The sequence below is a fragment of the Myotis brandtii genome, unplaced genomic scaffold, assembly GCF_000412655.1.
Source record: "Myotis brandtii unplaced genomic scaffold, ASM41265v1 scaffold1171, whole genome shotgun sequence".
NCBI lineage: Eukaryota > Metazoa > Chordata > Mammalia > Chiroptera > Vespertilionidae > Myotis > Myotis brandtii.
In genome coordinates, this window is record NW_005354055.1 from 156,392 (window position 1) to 176,794 (window position 20,403).

At 36.4% G+C, this 20,403-nt stretch overlaps 2 protein-coding genes across 2 annotated transcripts in view; one reads left to right on the plus strand and one right to left on the minus strand.

Annotated features, from left to right (window-relative positions):
* The window catches only part of ORC3 (origin recognition complex, subunit 3), a 55,614-nt gene extending 54,038 nt beyond the window's left edge, over positions 1–1,576 (plus strand). Inside the window, 2 exon segments of the mRNA XM_014530032.1 lie at positions 204–283; positions 790–1,576. Coding sequence (XP_014385518.1) covers positions 204–283; positions 790–895 — 186 coding nt within the window. The 3' untranslated portion in view covers positions 896–1,576.
* Positions 1,577–3,783: 2,207 nt separating this feature from the next.
* Positions 3,784–16,355, minus strand: AKIRIN2 (akirin 2). Its single transcript, XM_005858389.2, has 5 exons — positions 16,324–16,355; positions 8,843–8,986; positions 6,621–6,770; positions 4,963–5,034; positions 3,784–4,468 (listed from the first exon to the last, which is right to left on the minus strand). The coding sequence occupies exons 1-5, from the start codon at positions 16,334–16,336 to the stop codon at positions 4,458–4,460; spliced, it is 390 nt and encodes a 129-aa protein (XP_005858451.1). The 5' UTR covers positions 16,337–16,355; the 3' UTR covers positions 3,784–4,457.
* Between the last annotated feature and the right edge of the window lie 4,048 nt (positions 16,356–20,403).

Below are 20,403 nucleotides of genomic sequence, written 5' to 3' on the forward strand. Positions count from 1 at the left end.
AACTCTATTATCTTTTAATGTGTATTTGATTTAAAGTGAATATCAATATAGTTTTGAGAATCTGAAACTTGGTGTAATTGTTAAAAATGTGCCAGTTAGCAGCGGCAGTGCTTGACCTGGCTTCATATAGAGCCATAAAGGGCAATTAAAGATGTTTGGCAACAGTAGAGATTTTTATTTTCTTCTGTCTTCTCTCTCAAAAGGCTTTTGCAACAGTTGTGACAGCTGCTGAAAAAACAGATGCCAATTCTATAACCTCAGAAGAAAGGAATGACATTATTCAGTATCCTTTTAAAACCACTCTGCAATGTCCAAGTTTATGTATAGAATGTTTATAATTTTCTAAGATCTACATTTGAGATTTAAAGATGTGATGCAACCAACCTTATTGATATTAACCATTCCATCCCAGAGTGTTTCTAAATATTTAATTCAAACTTAATCTAAAATGAGGCCAAATATAAAATACTTGGTTTAAAACTTACAGCAAGATCATATTCCAAAATTCACCAAAAATATCCAAAACTGTCATTGAATTCTCTATTTTTATAAGGTTATTAATGTACTTTCAGGAGTTTTCATACTATGGAAAAAATTAGGTAAATATTAAGCACTTTCCACTCATATCTTATTGACTGGATTCTAATTGCATTTAATGGTTTCCCTTAAGGGTTGTTTAATTTAGGAGTATATTTTGAACTATATTTCCGTTTACTAATGTTTTAACATTGATATTTTAACCTCTTGTCAAAATACAACATGGCCAATTTCCTTAACTATATCTTCCAGTGCTCGGTTCATTAGAGCTGTTTCTGAACTAGAACTTCTAGGATTTGTAAAACCTACCAAACAGAAGACTGACCACGTGGCAAGGCTAACATGGGGAGGCTGCTAAGAAAGCAAATGAATGAAGCCACAAGGATCACATTTAGTTTGAGAGGAGAGAGAGACCAGTTATACTTACATACCACTAGAGGACAAATGTATAATCCCCACATGATGTTTAACCAGCAAGTAGACTGTTAATCCCAAACAGGACTTTATCAAAACATTTTCGGCATACTTTGGAATCCAGTAACAAGCTTACATTGTAACTGAAACCTTTCTCACATTATCACTAATTTTCATATTAATAAAATGTTCTTGAACATAGTATGTAAATGTAATAACATTATTCAGGAGTGTAAAGTATTTGCGGTTGATTTAATAGTACTCATTCCTACTCCAAGACATTTTGGAGACATGGGAAAATCTGAGTATGGACTGGATGTTAATTAAATTAGGGGAGTATTATTTTAAGTGAGATAATAGTTTCTAGTTATATAGGACTACCTTATTCTTAGAAGCTGCACTATGTATGTTCTTTTAAATAATTAAATATAAACATATAAACAAATATGGTACAGTAACTGTTCACTTTAAATGTATTTATTGACTGTTTTCAGCTTGAATGTTCTCTGAATAAAAAAGTGGGAATGAAGAAAATTCTTGAGTTTAGAAAAATAGGGTAATAGAGCTAGAGGGGGATTACAGGATTAAAAGGTTTCTAATGGCATGTTTATTATGCTTATGGGAATGATCTAGGACAGGGGTCCTCAAACTTTTTAAACAGGGGGCCAGTTCACTGTCCCTCAGACCGTTGGAGGGCCGGACTATAGTTTAAAAAAAAACTATGAACAAATTCCTATGCACACTGCACATATCTTATTTTGAAGTAAAAAAACAAAACGGGAACAAATACAATATTTGTATTTGCATGTGGCCCGCGGGCCGTAGTTTGAGGACCCCTGATCTAGGAGAAAGAAAACAGATGCAGGAGAGAGGACTGCTAGACTGGTCTTTTAATGAGAGGATTTTGGATCTAGTTTTTACCTAGAACGTAGGAACAATTTTTGGAGCCATGTCTGAGTAGATAGGGACAGGTTATTAGGTGCTTTAGCTGAATATTCATTTATTAATACCAATTACTGTATAATTTTTGAAGGGAGTAGATAACCCAAATAATAATCACTTCCACCTAGGGAACATATTAAACAGATTCTAACAGTCCTCCATTCCCTCATCTTCTAAAGCAGTCTCTGGGTTTAGAACATGGGATCTTTCCTAGTTCTCCAGTTAATATTGTGATGCAAAAAAAAAAGTTGTCACTCCAATAAATTTAATTTAAAAATCCAGTTTTATATTTAATACTATGTGAAAACTTACATACTAAAAAGAACATTCATTCATTATTCTGATAAAATAAATTCATAGTCACTCCAGAATTTAACTTCCTACTTGCATTCTCCTAAAAATGCTATCCCACTATATCATTGGTTCTCAGCTGGGGACTGTCTCCTCCCCCTACACCCAGCATTTGGCAGTATCTGGAGGTACATTTTGATTGTCACAACAGGGGATTTGAGGGAGAATTCTACTGTTATCTAGTGGGAGAGGCCAGAGATGCTGCTAAATGTCCTATACTACACAGGATAACCCCGCAAAGAAAGAATCATCTGGCTCAAATTGATGTGTTGCAATTGAGAATCTGTATTAGTCCATTAAAACCAGATAGAATCCGCCCCCCTCCCCTCCTTATTGATGGCACCTTGTGTTATACCAGTGTTTCTCAAACATTTAATGGGCATATGAATTACCTAGAGATCTTGTGCAAGATCTATACCTCATTTTGGCCTTGTTTTAAACAAAGAATTGGTAAAACATAATCACTAAAGTTTTTATAAAGGAAAAATAAACATTTTGCTTTCTCTGCCAAATTAGGTTATATATAAATTTTATCTATATTAGTAAGAGTAATATGCAAATTAACTGTCACTCCACAACAGATGGTGGCACCCATAGCCACAAAGATGGTGGCACTGGCTGGAGCCAAGTAGCCGGCAGGAGTGGGCGGGACACTTGGCTTCCTGTAAGCCCCGGCTGGCCACCGAGAGCCGGCCTCTGGGTGGCAGCCACAGAGCCGGCTCCAGCCTGGAGCGAAGGCGGGAGGCAGCGGTCAGAGCTAAGGCCCGGGTCCCAGGTGCCGGAGGGAAGCCGATACCGGCAGCCAGGGAAGGAAGGCCTATTCTTGCACGCATCTTCGTGCATCAGGCCTCTAGTCCTATATAATAAAACCCTAATACGCAAATCAAACCAATGGAGGTCACTATGACGTGCACTGACCACCATGGGGCAGATGCTCAATGCAGGAGCTGTCTCCTGGTGGTCGGTGCGCTCCCACAGGGGGAGCGCTGCTCAGCCAGAAGTGGGGCTCAGGACTGCTGATGAGTGTGGCGGTTGGGGGGAGCCTCTCCCGTGCAGGCAGTAAGGAGCAAGGGGTCCTGGACTGCAAAAGGGCGCAGGCTGGGCTGAGGGACGCCCCCCACCAGCACGAAATTTCATGCATCAGGTCTCTAGTGTATATATAAAATATCTCCTAGGCCATTTATGACTAGGATATGCTAATAGAATTCACAAAAGAACTCACTGAAGCATTTCCATTCATTTCATTATAGGAAAGCTTTGTTGAAAGTGACTTAAATGTGCTTTTGAAGTAAAACTTCCAAAGCTATTAAAACTGATCAATCATGTAACATTCTATCATGCAGTCAGTTATAAGCGATTTGGAATCAGACTCAGCTTTTGAAAATAGCACTCAAATCTTAGATTTGGTCAATGAAAATACTGATATTTAAGTCTTATCTTTTAAGTCAGATTAAATTGATTGGTTCCTGGAAAATGCTTACATTTAAAACATTGCCTTTATTCAAATACTACCCATCTGTACATTAAAAAACAAGCAGATTAGAAGTAAAGGTTTTATTCTTCCAACTAAATTCCAGTACTACAAGGGCAGTAAAACAATGATACACTGGGGGCGGGGGAAATGCAGCAATAAACATTTGTTAAAAAGACTGATAGAATAAATAAAAACTACCAAAAAAAAAAAAAAAAGAGAGAGAGAAAATCATATAAATTCATTTTGAAACCCCGAGAAGAAATGCCCTTCTCCTTCACTATTTCACAGGAAGCACTGTAGGCTATTTGCTTAATAATGTCCTGGGATTACATTCTAAATTATTAATAACTGGTTACAGCTTGGTTGTAGTGCACAATTAAAATCACACTAACTTCATCTGAAGTGTCATTCTACAGTTTTATTTACATAACCAGTGAAGGGCATGTTCTTAGAATACCAGCGCTAATCCTTTCAAACATTAATATAAGAAGCCAAATTGTAATGATACAGCAAGTGAGACCACTGGTATTAATACAGGTAGCAAAGGTCCATATCCAGGTGGTACTGACATCAGGGAAATTTCCAAAACCAGTTGCTGCCTAAGAGTAATTGTCACTGACGAAAGCTTGAAATAACCTGTATTCACAGGGGGGTATTTGCATTGCTGCATGTCATAATTGGGACCTCTTGCAACAATTCAACAAGGAACAAGGCAGCCCACAGATGCAGAAAATGTGATTCATGAAACATCTAAAGGGGGAGAAAAGGAAAATTAGTGCAAAGTCCAATTCAAAATTCAAACATATACCAGATCTCTATTCCCAATATTGCTCCAGGTCAGCAATTTTCAACCATTTTCATCTCATGGCACACATAAACTAATTACTAAAATCCTGCAGCAGACCAAAGAATGTATTTTTGCCCACCAGACAAAAAAGGTATAATTTTGATTCATTCACACCAATGGCTGCTGTAATTATTTTATCTGGCAATCTAAGGGGAAAGGTCAGTGCCCCTGACTAGTCAGATATTCCATGTTTTAAAAATTCTTTCAGCACACTGGTTAAAAAAATCACTGCCCTACATACTTAAATAATAAAAAATAAGCCTTAGTAAAATGTCCTATTTCCACCAGGGTTTTTCCACCGTTTCCTGTTTAATTCTCTTCTTAAGTATGAAGATAATTATAATAAATGTCTTCTTAAAAGATTGTCTTGTTTTCAGTTCATATATGCAATACTTACAACTAGCAGGCTGTTCTCCATATCGTCGCATTATTTGATCATGCGTAAACTTCACAAATGCATCATACTGTTCTATAAATAAAGGTATATGTGAATTACATGGCTTGTAAATGTCCTCTGTAATAAATTAGAGCCAGATAAACTGAAAAGTCCAGTAAGTATAGTGAAACAATTCTAAGTTGGCAATTAATCAGACACATAACCTCAGTAATAATGATAATGTATCATATAAAAATCCACATTTTAGTCCACAGCACAAGACCATGTATAGGCTGGGTAGGGCATATTTCTTAACCTATTAAAAATAAAGGGCTTGAAATAAAAAGATGTCTTTCTACTCTGAAATCATATTGCAAGTGTTCTATTAAATGGCAAATTTACTGCAACGAGAGAAAATAAGACAACACTTAAAAAATATGATATATCCCTCCCCATCCACCTGTTATCAGATGTCACAGAAAAAGACTTATTATATAACTAAACAAATTATCTTGCCTTTTAAAAAATGTTTTTATTGATTTTAGAGAGGGGGGGGAAGGGAAAGGGATAGAGAGATAGAAGCACCAATGACAGAGACATCATTCGGCTGCCTCCCCCCTACTGCGATTGAGCCCACAACCTACGCATGTGTCCTGACTGGGAATTGAGCCAGGGACCTCCTGGTTCCATGGGTCTATGCTCAACCCATAGAGCCACACCAGCCAGGCTATACTAGCACCTTGATTTAACTCCTTAAGAATCAAAAAGCTTATAATATTGCTATCCAGTAAAATCTGCATAAAAATGGGGGTGGGAGGATTCTGATTACGTTACCACATGTAACACATTGTCTTTACTGCAAATTTTACAAAAAAAAAAAATCTTTTGTTTTGATAATGTTTCTATCTCTGTATCCCTCTCCTTTCTCTAAAAATCAATGAAAGCATACTTAAAAAAAAAAAAGCTGCAGCAGCTTGATACTCTAAATCAGTGATTCCCAAAGTGGGCGCTACCGCCCCCTGGTGGGCGCTGCAGCGATCCAGGGGGGGCGGTGATGGCCACAGGTGCATTTGTTTTAACTTTTTTTGTATTACCTTTCTATTCTGAGTTCAATAAATAGTTTCATAATTTCAAACTTCAATGTTTCTAATTTACACCTTTCTTTACTATATTTTACGAAAAAGGTAGAAACATTAATACATATATCTTTCTGTTTAATTGCTATTAAAATTTTAAAAAAAAATTTAATTTACAGGGGGCGCTGAGTAATATTTTTTCTGGAAAGGGGGCGGTAGGCCAAATAAGTTTGGGAACCAGTGCTCTAAACTGATGTACAATAATCGTTAGATTATTTCAAGTTTCTAGTCAAAGTTGATGGCAAAGTTACCATGAAAGGAATAAAGCCCAAAAATCCAATCAAATTTATATCGGAAAAAATAAATCTAGTTCATTAATACTGGTGCTGATCTACATGGCTAACAAATACCACTATTTCTTGAAGTTACTGAGGGCCATGAGCTACAGAAAGATGCATTTCCTTTCTTGAACTGAAATTCTCTGGTTCTTAGAAAACATTGTGCCAGTGTATACAGAAAGGAGTAATTTAATTGACATGAAGTATAATTTGGAAATAATGCATTTCTTAAGGTGAGTTTCTGGGAGACTAAATAAACTCATACCTGCAAGTTTTGTGTTCAGTATTTCTTCATACTCTTCTCGAACTTTCTCTTCACGTTCTTTCCACAAACGTTCACAGATCATCCCAACCTGCCATAGGGTGAATAAGGGCTGTTCTTTTTTTAAAGGTGAGGATGTTGCAGATGAAGTCCCTATGTATAACATGAAGAACAAAGAAAAGCAACTGATTTAGGGCTGCCATAGAAAAGCGTCTTGTAATGGATGAGGTCTCATTTGAATCTTTTGCTGTGATTGGAAAAACAGCAAGATGAATGCAATCATATATCAGAGGAAAAGTCTGAAGATGAGTGGAGAAAACTACAAAATACAAAGTTTAATAAAGTTTGTTTTTTTTAATTACTGATATTAGCTAGGAGACCACTTTGTAAAAATAAATACTGAGAATATATTCTTAATATTTAGTATTAAATTTAATGGATCAGAGTCCTTAAAGATTATTGATCTAAAAAGCCACTTGGCATAACCAGATAGTTATGCTTGATACAAAAGATTTCTTTCTTCAGCCCTGGCTAGGTGGCTCACTTGGTTGGCGTGTTGTCCTGTATACCAAAAGGCTGTGGGTCGCATTCCTTGTTGGGGCACGTATGAGAGGCAACTGATCAATAGATCTCTCTCCCCCCGCCCTCTCAAAATCAATGAAAATATATCCTGGGGTGAAGATTAAAGAAAAATAAAAAGATTTCTCAGAATGTATTCCTCTTAAGGCAATTTTATTTTCAAAAAATATCATTCCTCATGTCTTAAAAAAAACATCTAAAATTAATCTTTTTGAGAACTCAGAATTGATGAGCATCCACTATAACGCTGCTGCAAGTATTTTATGCACACACAAATACATAGATTTGCTATCAATAGTTTTTCCTGCTGTGTGTATCTGTTCCTGGTGTAGCCCCAATTCCTCTTTTCATTTGCTCCTTATAATCTGTATGACTGAGACCAGTTAACTAACTGCTTCTTAGAGCTATGTCTATAGCAAGAATAAAGTATCCCAGAACTTTATTTATACCACCTAAAGTAATGCATAACTACACTAAGGCTATGTTTATTTACTTTCAAATTCCCAGCTTTGTTAGCTGAACCTGACAGTTAATTGATCTATGAAATAAACAGACTAATTAATGATTATGATCTTCATCCTCTGATATAGTCTAGTCCAGTGATGGCGAACCTTTTGAGCTCGGCGTGTCAGCATTTTGAAAAACCCTAACTTAACTCTGGTGCCGTGTCACATATAGAAATTTTTTGATATTTGCAACCATAGTAAAACAAAGATTTATATTTTTGATATTTATTTTATATATTTAAATGCCATTTAACAAAAAAAAATCAACCAAAAAAATGAGTTCGTGTGTCACCTCTGACACGCATGTCATAGGTTCGCCATCACTGGTAGTCTCTACACTTACTTCCCCGTCCTACATTTTCACCCACTTATACCTGGCCTCCCAAATTGGCAGGAGTGCTGCAGAATTTAGTTTTGAACAAGTTCATGTTTCCTAATCTAATTTTATTTCACTGTTTTTACAGCCTTTGAATGTTTTTTTTTCTTTTCAATTCTACCAGATTTTCCTATCCCGGCTGGGAGGGGAGAGAAAGAAGGCAGGCAACTATTGTCACAAGAAAAACTATTTTGCTGAGAAGTTTACTAAAGGTAAGAGCCACTTTTGATGGCTTTTTCAGTAAGAAGCTTTACTTCCCCTTCATTTCAAATAGCCTTCATTTTTCTGCTCTTTTTAAAAAGTGTATTTGCAAACTACTCCCCCCAACTAAAAGGTAGGTATAAAACAACACTGGATCAAAACAATACATGTTTAGGAATCTATCCTAACAGGACAAGTGCATGAGGGTATATGTACAAAAGACAAATTTTTGTAAATACTATATAGCAGAAATTCTGAGTCTAATTCATTAATGGTTTGATAATCTTGGGAAATCCATAAAATGGCATAGTATTCAGCTATGGCAAAGTACGTATATACCTAACAGAGAAACACATGGTATACTGTTACTTTTTTTTAAATGGAGGCTTCAAATCATAGCATTTACTTATTTTTGTACCATATTTTTTAAGTGATCATGCATTACTTGAATAAATGTTGTGGGGTTTTTTTTTAATCAAGGGGAGAAATAGGAGCTTAAGTATCTAACGGATTACTTTTTCCTATACTAAGTAACATTGCCTTTCACTTAAGTTTATTATTACCTGGCGAAGCTGGTCCACTGAGGAGAAATGCATTTGGCTGTGCATCAGAAGTACAACATGGATCCGTCTGTTGAAAACTAGTTTCTAAATGTCTTCTCTTCTGCATGCGTTTATACTCTTGTTTTATGTTGTACAGAATTTGTTCTAAAAGAAAAAAGTTAAACGTTGGCAAGATAAAAACTTTCAAGTTTTTAAAAAAGCGTTGTTTATATCAATTAGCTTATGGTAAAAACTGGTTTTGTTATATGTCATTTCACTGAATGTCACAGAACCTGTCAATGATGTGAAGCGAGTACTTACTGTACATCTTTAAGAAGTTAGTAATTCCAATCCAAAGCCAAACAAAAATTAAAAGTGAGAATTGTCATTCAGCAAAATGACAGAATACATGGGAACTCAATTATCACATATTAAATAGTAATAGCCATTTAATGGTAAAAGCTCAACAGAACCTATGACAATTAAGGCATTAACAGCAAACTTTTGTTCTGAATATTTGGAGTAAAAACCGATGTAAAATGCTTGGTATGTCACAGGTAATTAGTTAGAATCACTATACCATGGTGCCATTATCTTCAACCATAACCATGGAAACAGGGATAAAATTATATCAAGTATATCCCTAAAGTGAGTATGATTCATTTTAGAACAATTTCTAATTCAAAATAGTTACCATTTAGCCTCTCCAGAAAATCCCTCCTTGAGGTTCCAATGTCCCTCACTAACAGACTTTCTCACAACCACCACAGCCCCTAAATTAATAGGCTACCCATCTGAAACTACAGGTCCTTTTATAACATCATTTCATTGAATGTTCCTTTAATACTCTTAAAACATTGATGAGAATCAATTAGCCATGATAAAACTGGTTTAGTTGTACTTCAATGATGTGAAGTGAGGACTTACTGTACATCCCAAGAAGTTAATAATGCCAACCCAAAGCAAAATTAAACAAAAATTAAGAGTTATGGTAACTAAGAGGCAATAATATGATCCATAAATATAACAGAGTGTAACTATCAATTATACAATGATGGATTAATTTAAATATGAACTAAAAACTCACTGAAGGCTAGCAATTTTTATAAGATAAGAACGATCCTTTAAAAAATATTTCAGACTGGTGGTTTTCTTAGGTATATATTTAATTTTCTTTTCTCACTTTATATTGTTTCCTAGTAAGTCCTTTTAGGGCTTTTGAGAGATAGACTAAGCAGACATCAGTCACTCCTTTGAACATTATAGATTATGCCATTTCATTATTTTAACTGAAAAAAGGGGGAAGAAAAATTGCAAGAGATATACTCAGTGAAGATTTCATTTATGTAAATTTTGTGTGTAAACAAACCTGTTTACATATAGATGAATGTGCAGTGTAAGTACAAAAATCACACTTTGGAATAATTAACTTTTAGGGTAGTTGTGTGAGGGATGCTTTAGCTTTATTTTTCACAATATTAACATTTGTTTATGTCAAAGTTATTTTCAGTCTTGATCTATTTATTTGCAATAGTTTATAATTTAAAATCAAAGTTACCAGTGTGAAATAAAATGGCTGTCTATTTGAACAGTTAAGCACCTTAATAGAAATGGGTTTCCTAAGATTCACAGGTGTCCATTAAAACTGGTGCAACATCCTATACCAACCAGGACAAGCTCAAGTATCCTTATTTTTTAACTTTCAGTAGCAATATTGTAAAAGGTTTCAAGGTTATGATGGTTTAGTCTCATTCATTTTTTATTTTCTGCTGAAAGCTAACATCATCGCCATCAAAAGTGCCATTCAAAGCATCCTAAAGTTTATTCACAACCAGAGATTTCAAATGTACTAGGCCCAGAGTAACCTGACCTTAACATCTCCTATATGATTTATTCTTTGATCACCACACAGCTGTTCTCAGATTACTTAGTCTTCCTTTTGTTTCACAAAGTCAACAAAAGCATACCTAAGATGTACCAAAAGAATAGTTTTAACAAGCAATTTGTTCCTTTAATACTCTCAAAAAATATCTAGCCTGGGATTAAGATATGGTAAAATTTATCCTGGCCAGGTGGTTCAGTTGGTTGGAGCATAGTCTCATACACCAAAAAGGTTGAGGGTTCCAATACCGTCAGGGAGCTAACAAAAGGCAAACCAATCAATGTTTCTCTCCCCGCCTCTTCCTCTTTCTAAAATCAATCAACATATCAGGGGAGGATTAAAAAAAAAAAAAGATACGGTCAAACTTTTAAAATTTTAGCTTTATAAACGTCCATACCATCTTAAGAAGAATCAAGCAAGCTAAGGAATTTTTAAGATATAATTTACAAATTAGTTCACCAATTTAAATGTACTATTAGTACATCTAACAGGATGCAACTATGTCATCCAAGCCTCAATGTGCCCTCAAATGCTCTAATACTGGTAACATGTGAATAACTTAACCAAGATCTTAGCAACACAAATAGCAAAAGGCTAATAACTGCAAGCCTCAAACTTAATCCTCTATCTCAGTTCAGAGTGAAAGCAATTTTGAAGCTGGTAACTCAAGAAATTTCCCTAGATTCAATTTAATACAACACACATAGTAAGCTCAGCCTAGATATTTGTCTGACTTAAGTTGCTTTCATACCAGCTGCATAAAGACCTCCATATATCAATAAAGTACCTATGTCCACTTAATCATAAGCTACTTAAATCTAGCCCTCTTAGCAAACTAGCAAGTGACAATTTATTCTAAGTACGTGTAACATCTGACATTGTTTTGCCAACACAATTTGCAGTCCATTAAAGAAAAAGTCAAAACTTCACTTATACGATCAGTTAGTTGCACATTTGAGTTTTAATCATGCAGCTTTCATACTTAACCAGGAAAAAAAGATTGAATTTGAAGTAAATCACTTACTAGTAAAATATGTAGTTGTATATAGCTTTTCAAAAATCCTAAAAACTACATCACGCTTTTATGAATACTGCTAAGACTTTCTTTTTTCCACTGTACTAGATTAAGTAAATAATCAGTATTACTAAATTCTATGACTATAGCTTTTCATTCCCAAATCTAGTAAATGACATTGAGATTGTGAATAAAATTCTCCTCCTTTAACAGGTAGTAGGAGATTATCAATGAGACAACACTTACTCCTTTGGGATATTAAAAGAGAAAAACAAACAGAAACAAAACAAGAAAAAATCCCAGGTAAATGTGAAAAGAAAAAGCCTGAGTTGATGAGGGTAAGAGAAACAGCATTAAGATGGGACTGAGAGCAAAAGGAGAAATACGGAATTAGAAGCAACTAAAAATGTGTTGAGGACAAAAAAATTGTAGGAGGGGAGGAATCAAGTATCTTTTTTTCTAGAGTAGAGGCCACAAAATGTCTAAGCATCTGTGATACTAAACTTTTGGTCTGGACTTGTATAGACTTACTTTTTTCCCACTGACATCATTAATAGATCAAACACTAAGTTTCATTAACCGTTTTAAGTGTAGAATAATACCCTTTTTTTCACATTGTGTACTAATTTTTCTATGGCATATCTTTGAAAACACAAAGTGAAAGTTCATTTAGACAGATGACTCCAACAGTGGGATTAAAATAAATAAAGTAAATCTTGAAAGTCTGTCAGCTCCAGGCAGGAACACAAATCTAATGGAAAGCCTATACACACGTACAGAAAACCTGCAGTAGTCATTAAAACCTAAAACTAAGAAAATGTTCCAAATTAAGACCAAATCTAAAGCTTTGAACTATATACTAGGCATGTCATGCCTACTTTATAAATTAAAACACTCAATTAACAGTTGCTATGGAGACCCATTTTTTGTAAATCAATTATTTTCCCATGATCATCTGTTCAGAAACTAACAGTTCTCACACTCTCCTTGAAGGAATCCTTAAGAACAATGTTCTTATCCAGCCAAGAGCTATTAAGTAAAAAGAATGTGCTGATGCTGTTTTTAATTCACTTTAAAATTATTGCTATGGGAGCTGAAACCAAATTTTAACCAAAAAATTGTAAAGTTATATCTACAGTCTTAACTTCTACTTGGATTAGCATGAATCCTAACAAGCGTAATATAGTTGCACACAATTACATAAACATTAGGGTATTATTTACAGTTCTTTAAAAAAAAGTACATTATATAATATTTTAATGTATAAGAAGCATTCATTGGTTTCCTACAGGAGGAAGAAAAACTATAATCATTACAGGTCAAATTCTATTATTTCACTGGTACTATAAAAGCCAATGAGTATTTATTTGAAATGACTCAATCTGTTAAAACCCTGCCAGGCCTAAGTATAAATTTCACAAATTAACTGCACAATGGGAGTCACTAATGCAAGGAGTCCAACAATCCTCAACCAGCAGATGTCTCTTCCCTGATATCCAAGAAGCTTCATACCTCTATTTTATATTACACTAGATAGATTCTAAAGGGGTATGTTAACCCTGTTGCTTTTGCTGTTCAGCTCTTTACTATCTGCAAGTATCTCTTCAAATAACTTACAAACTAGAAAAATACAGAGTAATAAGAACAAAAAAGCAGTCTTATCCAAAAAAATGGATAAGAGAAAGGGGAAAGTGAACCATCCAAATCCAAATCCTCAAGCATGCATGTTATAGAAGCTTTGATTCCAATTTACCATGGCCATCATAAGGTAAGCCTTGGAAGGACAGACAGCACAATCAACCTGAAGAACAAACCAGTCTTCTACAAGTTATTAGGGCACCCAAAACACACACATACATTGCTATAGCATACCTGGAAACCAGGTTGCAAACTGATGATTGACAAACTAAAGACATGTCTGGCTTGAATACTTAAAACAAGTATGAATTTGTGGCTGTCATTTAAAAGTTGGGTATTTTACATTAAAAGTCAGGTTTTTGGCTACGTTGGGGTGAGGGAGGAATTGGATATGTGGTAAAATTCAGCTAAGAATAGCTGCTACCTTTTGGGCGTAAGTTCTCAAGAGCTTTTAAACTTCAAATGAATACATAAATCACCTAGGGATCTTTTTTTTTTAATGAAGACAGGAATGGAGCCTCAGATTCTGCATTTTTAATAAATTTCCAGGTGATGCTGCTGATCAATAGCAAGGTTGGAACTCACTGGTTCCCACAAACTTTATGGGCATTAAAGTTTCTATCTAATTAAAAAGTGGTTGGTTTATTTTTTATTGGCCATACCAGGAAATGGAGAGAAGTAGTAACAACAGAAATTATTACAAGTATAAATATATGTAAGGTGTACTAAATACACTTTGCTACCCTCACTTGCATAGCTATTCTAGTTCAATGGTAGACATGCCCTCCTCCCCAGCAGGAAAATATTCTGTAAATCAATTTGAACTTGATTGGATCTACCTCAGGAGACTCATTACATGACATTAACATACACATACCTATTCATTTTTCCTAACACACCTTTCTTAAAATCCATGTTCATTATGTAACAATAGTGAACAAATGCATGTGCTTTTATTTCTGCTTTAAAAAAGCAATTAAGACTATATCACAACAGAAGGTACTGATTAGAAGCCCACAGACATCTTGTTTATCCCCTATATATTGTAAATTAGTAATGAATATTTAAAAGTCAACATATTTCACAAAAATTGTGACTTCTAGAAGGAAGGAAGGCTACTGAGAAGATATGACAATAAAAAGGTCCAAATGCTCAATGGCCCAAACTGAGAGAAATGGTCTGAACTAAAGATATAAATTAAAGAGTTATCTATGAAGAGAAACTAAAGTCTGAAGCATGAAATGTGACTGCTTAGGGACTATGAAGCTAGACAAAGTGGAGCTGAATCTAGAACTAAGGAACTCCTAAGTTTAATGGCCACATGAAGACAGAAAACAGCCAGAGAAATAGAAGAAAACAGTACTGTCACAGAAGGGAAGAAAAAAAGTATTTCAAAAAGGGAATAAGTCTGCAGTGTGCTGTAAGAAAGGTCAAACAAGAGGAGGATTCACAGTGTGCCATGAAAGTCATTGGTGACTTGACAAGAGCTGTTTGAGGCACAAATATATTTGGAATGAGTTGAGAACCCAAGAAATGGAAGCAAATAGACTACCTGAAAGCTTTTCGAATTAGATTTTGAAGTGGAGGACTCTGGATGACTGCTGAAGGAAAATGAGGATGTTTTAGTTACTTTATAATGGGAAATTAAAGCAAAGGTCTGGTTGGGAGAGAAAAATAGTTGAGGAAATGTTCCTTTGGAGAGAAGTGAGATCCTTCCCCTCACTGTGTCAAGTGCTTTAATGATCTCACTTAATTTTCCTCAATGATACTAAAAGGAAAACAAGATAGGCACAAATGTTGGTAGTGTTGGTACGGGGGAAAAATGAAGAATCTGCCATACGATGGCTTCTATTTTTTTCTGTGAAATACAAGACAAGGTTATTCACTAAAATAGCAGGATTGCTGGACAGTGTAAAATGTCACATTTGAGGTTGCTCTATTGTGACTGTTTTCAGCACTCAGGGACAGGAAAGCTCAACCCTAATAACAACTCCAGAAGGGAGATACTATCACCATGTGCATAATTTGAAATTTTGCTTTAACGTCAGCTGTATTATGGCAGAGCCAACCCTGATCTCTGGGCCTACACTCTTACTATCCACTCCACTCTCCAGTATTGTACTACTAGACCTAGCCAGCATTCTACAATCACCTGAAGCTACAATAAGTCACAATAAGGAAAGTTAATTTTAAAAAAACCACATAGGATGCCAGTTATAAGAGGGACTAGAGGCCCGGTGCATGAAATTTGTGCATGGGTGCGGTCCCTAGGCCTGGCCAGTGATCGAAGCGTGAGCGTCTGGTGTGGAAGGGCAGGTCCCAGCTGACCTCTGGGCAGCACCTGGGCCCCCAGGTGCCCCCCCTGCCTGAATCATGGCGCCCGGGTCCCCACTAGGAGATGCAGTGAGCGCGGTGGGCCAGGGCACAGCATGGGCCTCTGGACCACCCAGGAGTGAGGGCGGGCAGCACGCTCTCTCCCGGCCGGCCTCACAGACCGGCTTCTGCACGAACCCACGGGGAGCCTGACCTGCCCCTGTGGGGCCGGCTCACCTAGAAAAGGCTGCGCGGGTGCAGGATGGGCTCCTTGCATGCGCCCAGCACCTGAGTGCGGGGCTTCCCAGCGTGTGAGCCCTGGCCTCCCGGTGGAGTGTAGCAGGGGGAGTGAGAGCAAGTTCAGCGGACACCTTGCATTCTCACCACACCTCCGTCCCCATCACCCCTCCTCCCCCGAGGTAGCCGGTGAGAGGTCACAGCAACCCCTCCCAGGCGCAGTGGGAGGTTGGTCACCACCACCCACTCTCAGGTCCCCGTCCCAGCCTGGGGCCCAGCCCCCCGCCTGGCTCCCTCAGCACCTGGGAGCCAGGTGGCAGCCCCAACCCCCACTGCCCCGGGTCACAGTCTGTGGGGGGATTGGTGGGGTGATGGGGCCCCGCTCGCACCCACTTTGGCCTGGAGCCGCCTGCTCACCTGGCTCCACCATCCTGCCGCAGTCCCGCTCTCGTTGGGGCCCATCAGGGCCAGCAGTGCCTCCACTGCCGCCTGCTGCCAGCGCCGCATCGCTGATGCCCGCCATGTTCCACACTGCCCCCTGGTTGTCAGCCCATGTCATAGCAAGCGGTCGAACTCCCAGCCGAACAACCGCCCAAGGGGACAATCTGCACATTAGGCTTTTATTATATAGGATTACTACCATGTATCATTGCTACATCATACCCTGAAACTTCAAACTTTGCGACTCTTAAGAAGGTAGTAACCAAAACGGAGCATAATTCTCATCTACCTAGAACTCTGAAACAATGATCACTGGCTATAACAGATTATAAGAAATCTTTGTTACATTCAGATATTTACTTAAGGGATGCTTCAAGAGTCTCTAAATTGTCTCCTCTCAGGATAAGCACCTATATTTAACCAGAATGTTTTATTGGTATTTTAAAAGCGAGTAAGTATTCTAAACTGGCAGATCAGCATTGCCATGCAGTACTGATTACAATGCCAGCCTCTGATAATGTACTATTTTCACATGGGCCATGGATGGGTGGTTACAGTGAGCACCAGGTTCCCCTGTTCTGTCATAGCAACCTAAAACCTCCTATACTTTACTAGTAAACCAATTACACACTTAGAAAAGTTTTGCTCCAGAGAATACGTCAGCACTAGAAACAAGGCAATCCTCTATAACAATTAAAAGGCAAACTCCAAGGACAACAATGTTTTTAAAAATTGGCTTTCTGCAAATTTTCAAATTCCACTCTGTTTTGTTCTTCGATTGCTAAATCAATGCAACAGTACTTTTTTTTTTTTAAAGAAACTAAAAATCAATTCTCCCAGATCCCTCCCTCCAACCTTTCCTTTTAGTTTGATTTCTGGAGGCGTTTTTTAAGAATTAACATTAATGAAAATGAATGCTAAAGTCAAACTACACATCATAGTTTGAAGCAATTTCAGAAATAGCCAATAAACAAGGTTCAACACTCACCTAAAAAGAATAACTTTTTCTTTAAGGTTCCAAAAGTAGTAAACCTGTGATTTAATCCAGTAACCCAATTTCAAGACTTAGGCTGCCAAAGGTGAAAATAATAACTCTAATGTGGATAAGCATTATTAAATCGGAATTAAAGATGTGATAAAGTATAAACACTACAGTATTTTTATTCAAGTTTAGCTAGCTAATAAAGTATTAGCAGTGGTGGCTTTATCAGCCCCTCCAGAGACTGTCTTTTCTTTGCCTAAACAGCACAGTATCTGGAATGCAAGTGGGGCTGTTAAAAGCTAGAGCAAGTGACTTCTAGAGTAAGTATTTAGACTTTTTAAAGAATGTTGTGAAAAAGCTCGTACTTACATAGACCTAGAAATTAAAATTTAAGTCAAATCCAAAAATTATATCAATGGAAAGACTACAATTTTAATAAAATATATTGCAAATCACTAGTTCATGTCAGAATGATCTGACATATGATGATTGTGGCAAAAACTCATGACTTATGATTTTTAAAAAGAGGAAGAAATTAAGTTATACTCCAAGACAAACTACAAGTATATTTATTATGAGCTGTTTTTCTAGTACTAGAATGTTAAAAACCAAAAGCTTATTATCTCAGGAAGACTACACAAAATATTGCAAATCACTAGTTCATGTCAGAATGATCTGACATATGATGATTGTGGCAAAAACTCATGACTTATGATTTTTAAAAAGAGGAAGAAATTAAGTTATACTCCAAGACAAACTACAAGTATATTTATTATGAGCTGTTTTTCTAGTACTAGAATGTTAAAAACCAAAAGCTTATTATCTCAGGAAGACTACACAATCTAGCATACTTGCAAAATTCTGATCAAAAGACCCAAAATAAATATCAAAGCTGACAACTTGACATACACTAGAATTTTAATTTATCTTCAAAGATAATCTCCCTGCTCAATATAGCTGGCAACATCTTAACACATGAGAATATTTTTGTAACTTAAAATAATTCAATTCTTTTAGAAAAGATTAGAGCTTAATACAAATCATGTAAAATCTTTAAAAATGTGTTTCTTCAAATGAGCCAATCTCTGAAAATGGTAAAATATTTGTAAATGGGGCTATTCCAAATATTAGAACCATGCTTGCTTCGGCAGCACATATACTAAAATTGGAACTATACAGAGATTAGCATGGCCCCTGCACAAGGATGACATGCAAATTCGTGAAGCGTTCCATTAAAAAAAAAAAATTAGAATGCACATAATCCATGTTTACCATTATCCAGAAAGATGAGGGAATACTAAGTATACTTCAAATGCCTAAGAAAAAGTACCGTTTAAAGTCTTAAAGGAATTGCTATATTTATTATCACTACCCATTTTGTTGCATCACAATTTAAAATAATATATATAATCACAAAGTATAACTATATTGTCCCAAAAGTCTTTAAAAATTGGTACAGAATGAGGGTAAAACTGAAATTACATTAAAAAACAGCTTCAGTATCTCTAAGAACCTTGGAAAATGCCAAGGCTTAATTAATTCATAAATATTTTTAAACTTTGTGATTATGAGGGCAGAAAATATTAACTTTGGGATTATTTTCGAATTATACAAGACCCATGTGACCACCCACCTCAAAATCCAGGTTAACAAATCCTGTTAACAAGTCTCATTGCTACAAGGCTGCTACTGATGGATCACATTTCTCAGGTGTGTTTGTTTATAAGCTGAGAAATGTTAAGCCAAGTTCTAGAATCCCTACACTCAGCAATAAAATTAAAGATAAATCTCTTTAACTAAATTCATTTGTGAAGACAAGACCTCTTTACCATCTGCAGATGCCAGACTGATTCATATAGGCTCCAACAAGTATTTCACCCTTCACACTTTTTTGAAAGTAGGTAGTCTTCTCAGAGGCAAGAAATTCACTGTGGTTTCACATATTCATAGAGAACATACTGTGAGTCACAGTACTAGCAGTGTTAAGGCAAGACTGCAGGGACCACAAGTTGCTGGTTAGTTCAGTTATAAGTATTTGAAAAGACTCACCACCCCCAGCACCATTATCTAGTTTCATAAGCCAACTATCCAAGAGGTCCAAACTTACTGTAACCCATATTCTGAAGGAGAATCAAAAGTTTCTTTTCAAATAGGAAAAATACACAAAACTGGGCACTTCCTCTGAATCTCTTATTCTCAACCTTTCAAAACAAAAGCATTGCTATCATTGTCTTCCTGGGTCTACCTATACACTTAGGAAAGACCTACCTGAAAAATACAGTATATTCTTTTCCCCATAATGTCATTCAAGGACAGAGAAATTATTCTCCTTTACATCTCAGATTATATCTTGGTGGCAACCATGATAGCTAGTAGCATCTATATCTAAAGGGCTAACTTCTCTCTGATCTAGCCATGTTTACCCAATGTGTTTCTGTGCTGAAGTTAGGCTTTATTTTTCTACTTTCAAAACAAAATAGCTCAATAATGAATACAACTGCATTCTGCTTTTAATGGCCATAAGCTTACAAGATTCTTAAATGCATAATTCATAGAAATATAAAATAAATGAAGCTACACACATAGTCCTAAATAATATACAGGCTTAAAATCCCAAGTACAAAGACCATTAAAAACTGTTTATTTGCCAAATCCACTGAGAAAGTAGAAGCAACTTAACAGCTGTCTAAATAACCACAAAATATTAAAAACACTTCTGGTTCAATATAAATGACATCTGAAGTGAAATGCTGCCTCCTCCAACAGAATCTCATTTGTTTGCCTAGAACCTACATTTATACTTCATTTAAGCCAGCTGGTGTCTCTGTTTGCAGGCATGCATCAATGCAAACCCTTCCCCATTCACAAGCTGCAATTTCCATTTTTAATGGCAGGTTTCCAGCAAATACAATGAGTCCTTACAGTGGAATTTAACTCTTCATCCAACTCAATTCCTAAGGCAGACTAGAACAATGGTAACAAAACAATGTGTACAAAAGTGCCTGGAAACTCACAAAATAGGCTGACATTTACAGAAGGATCTTTTCACCAGACAATTCATTCATTCACTACAT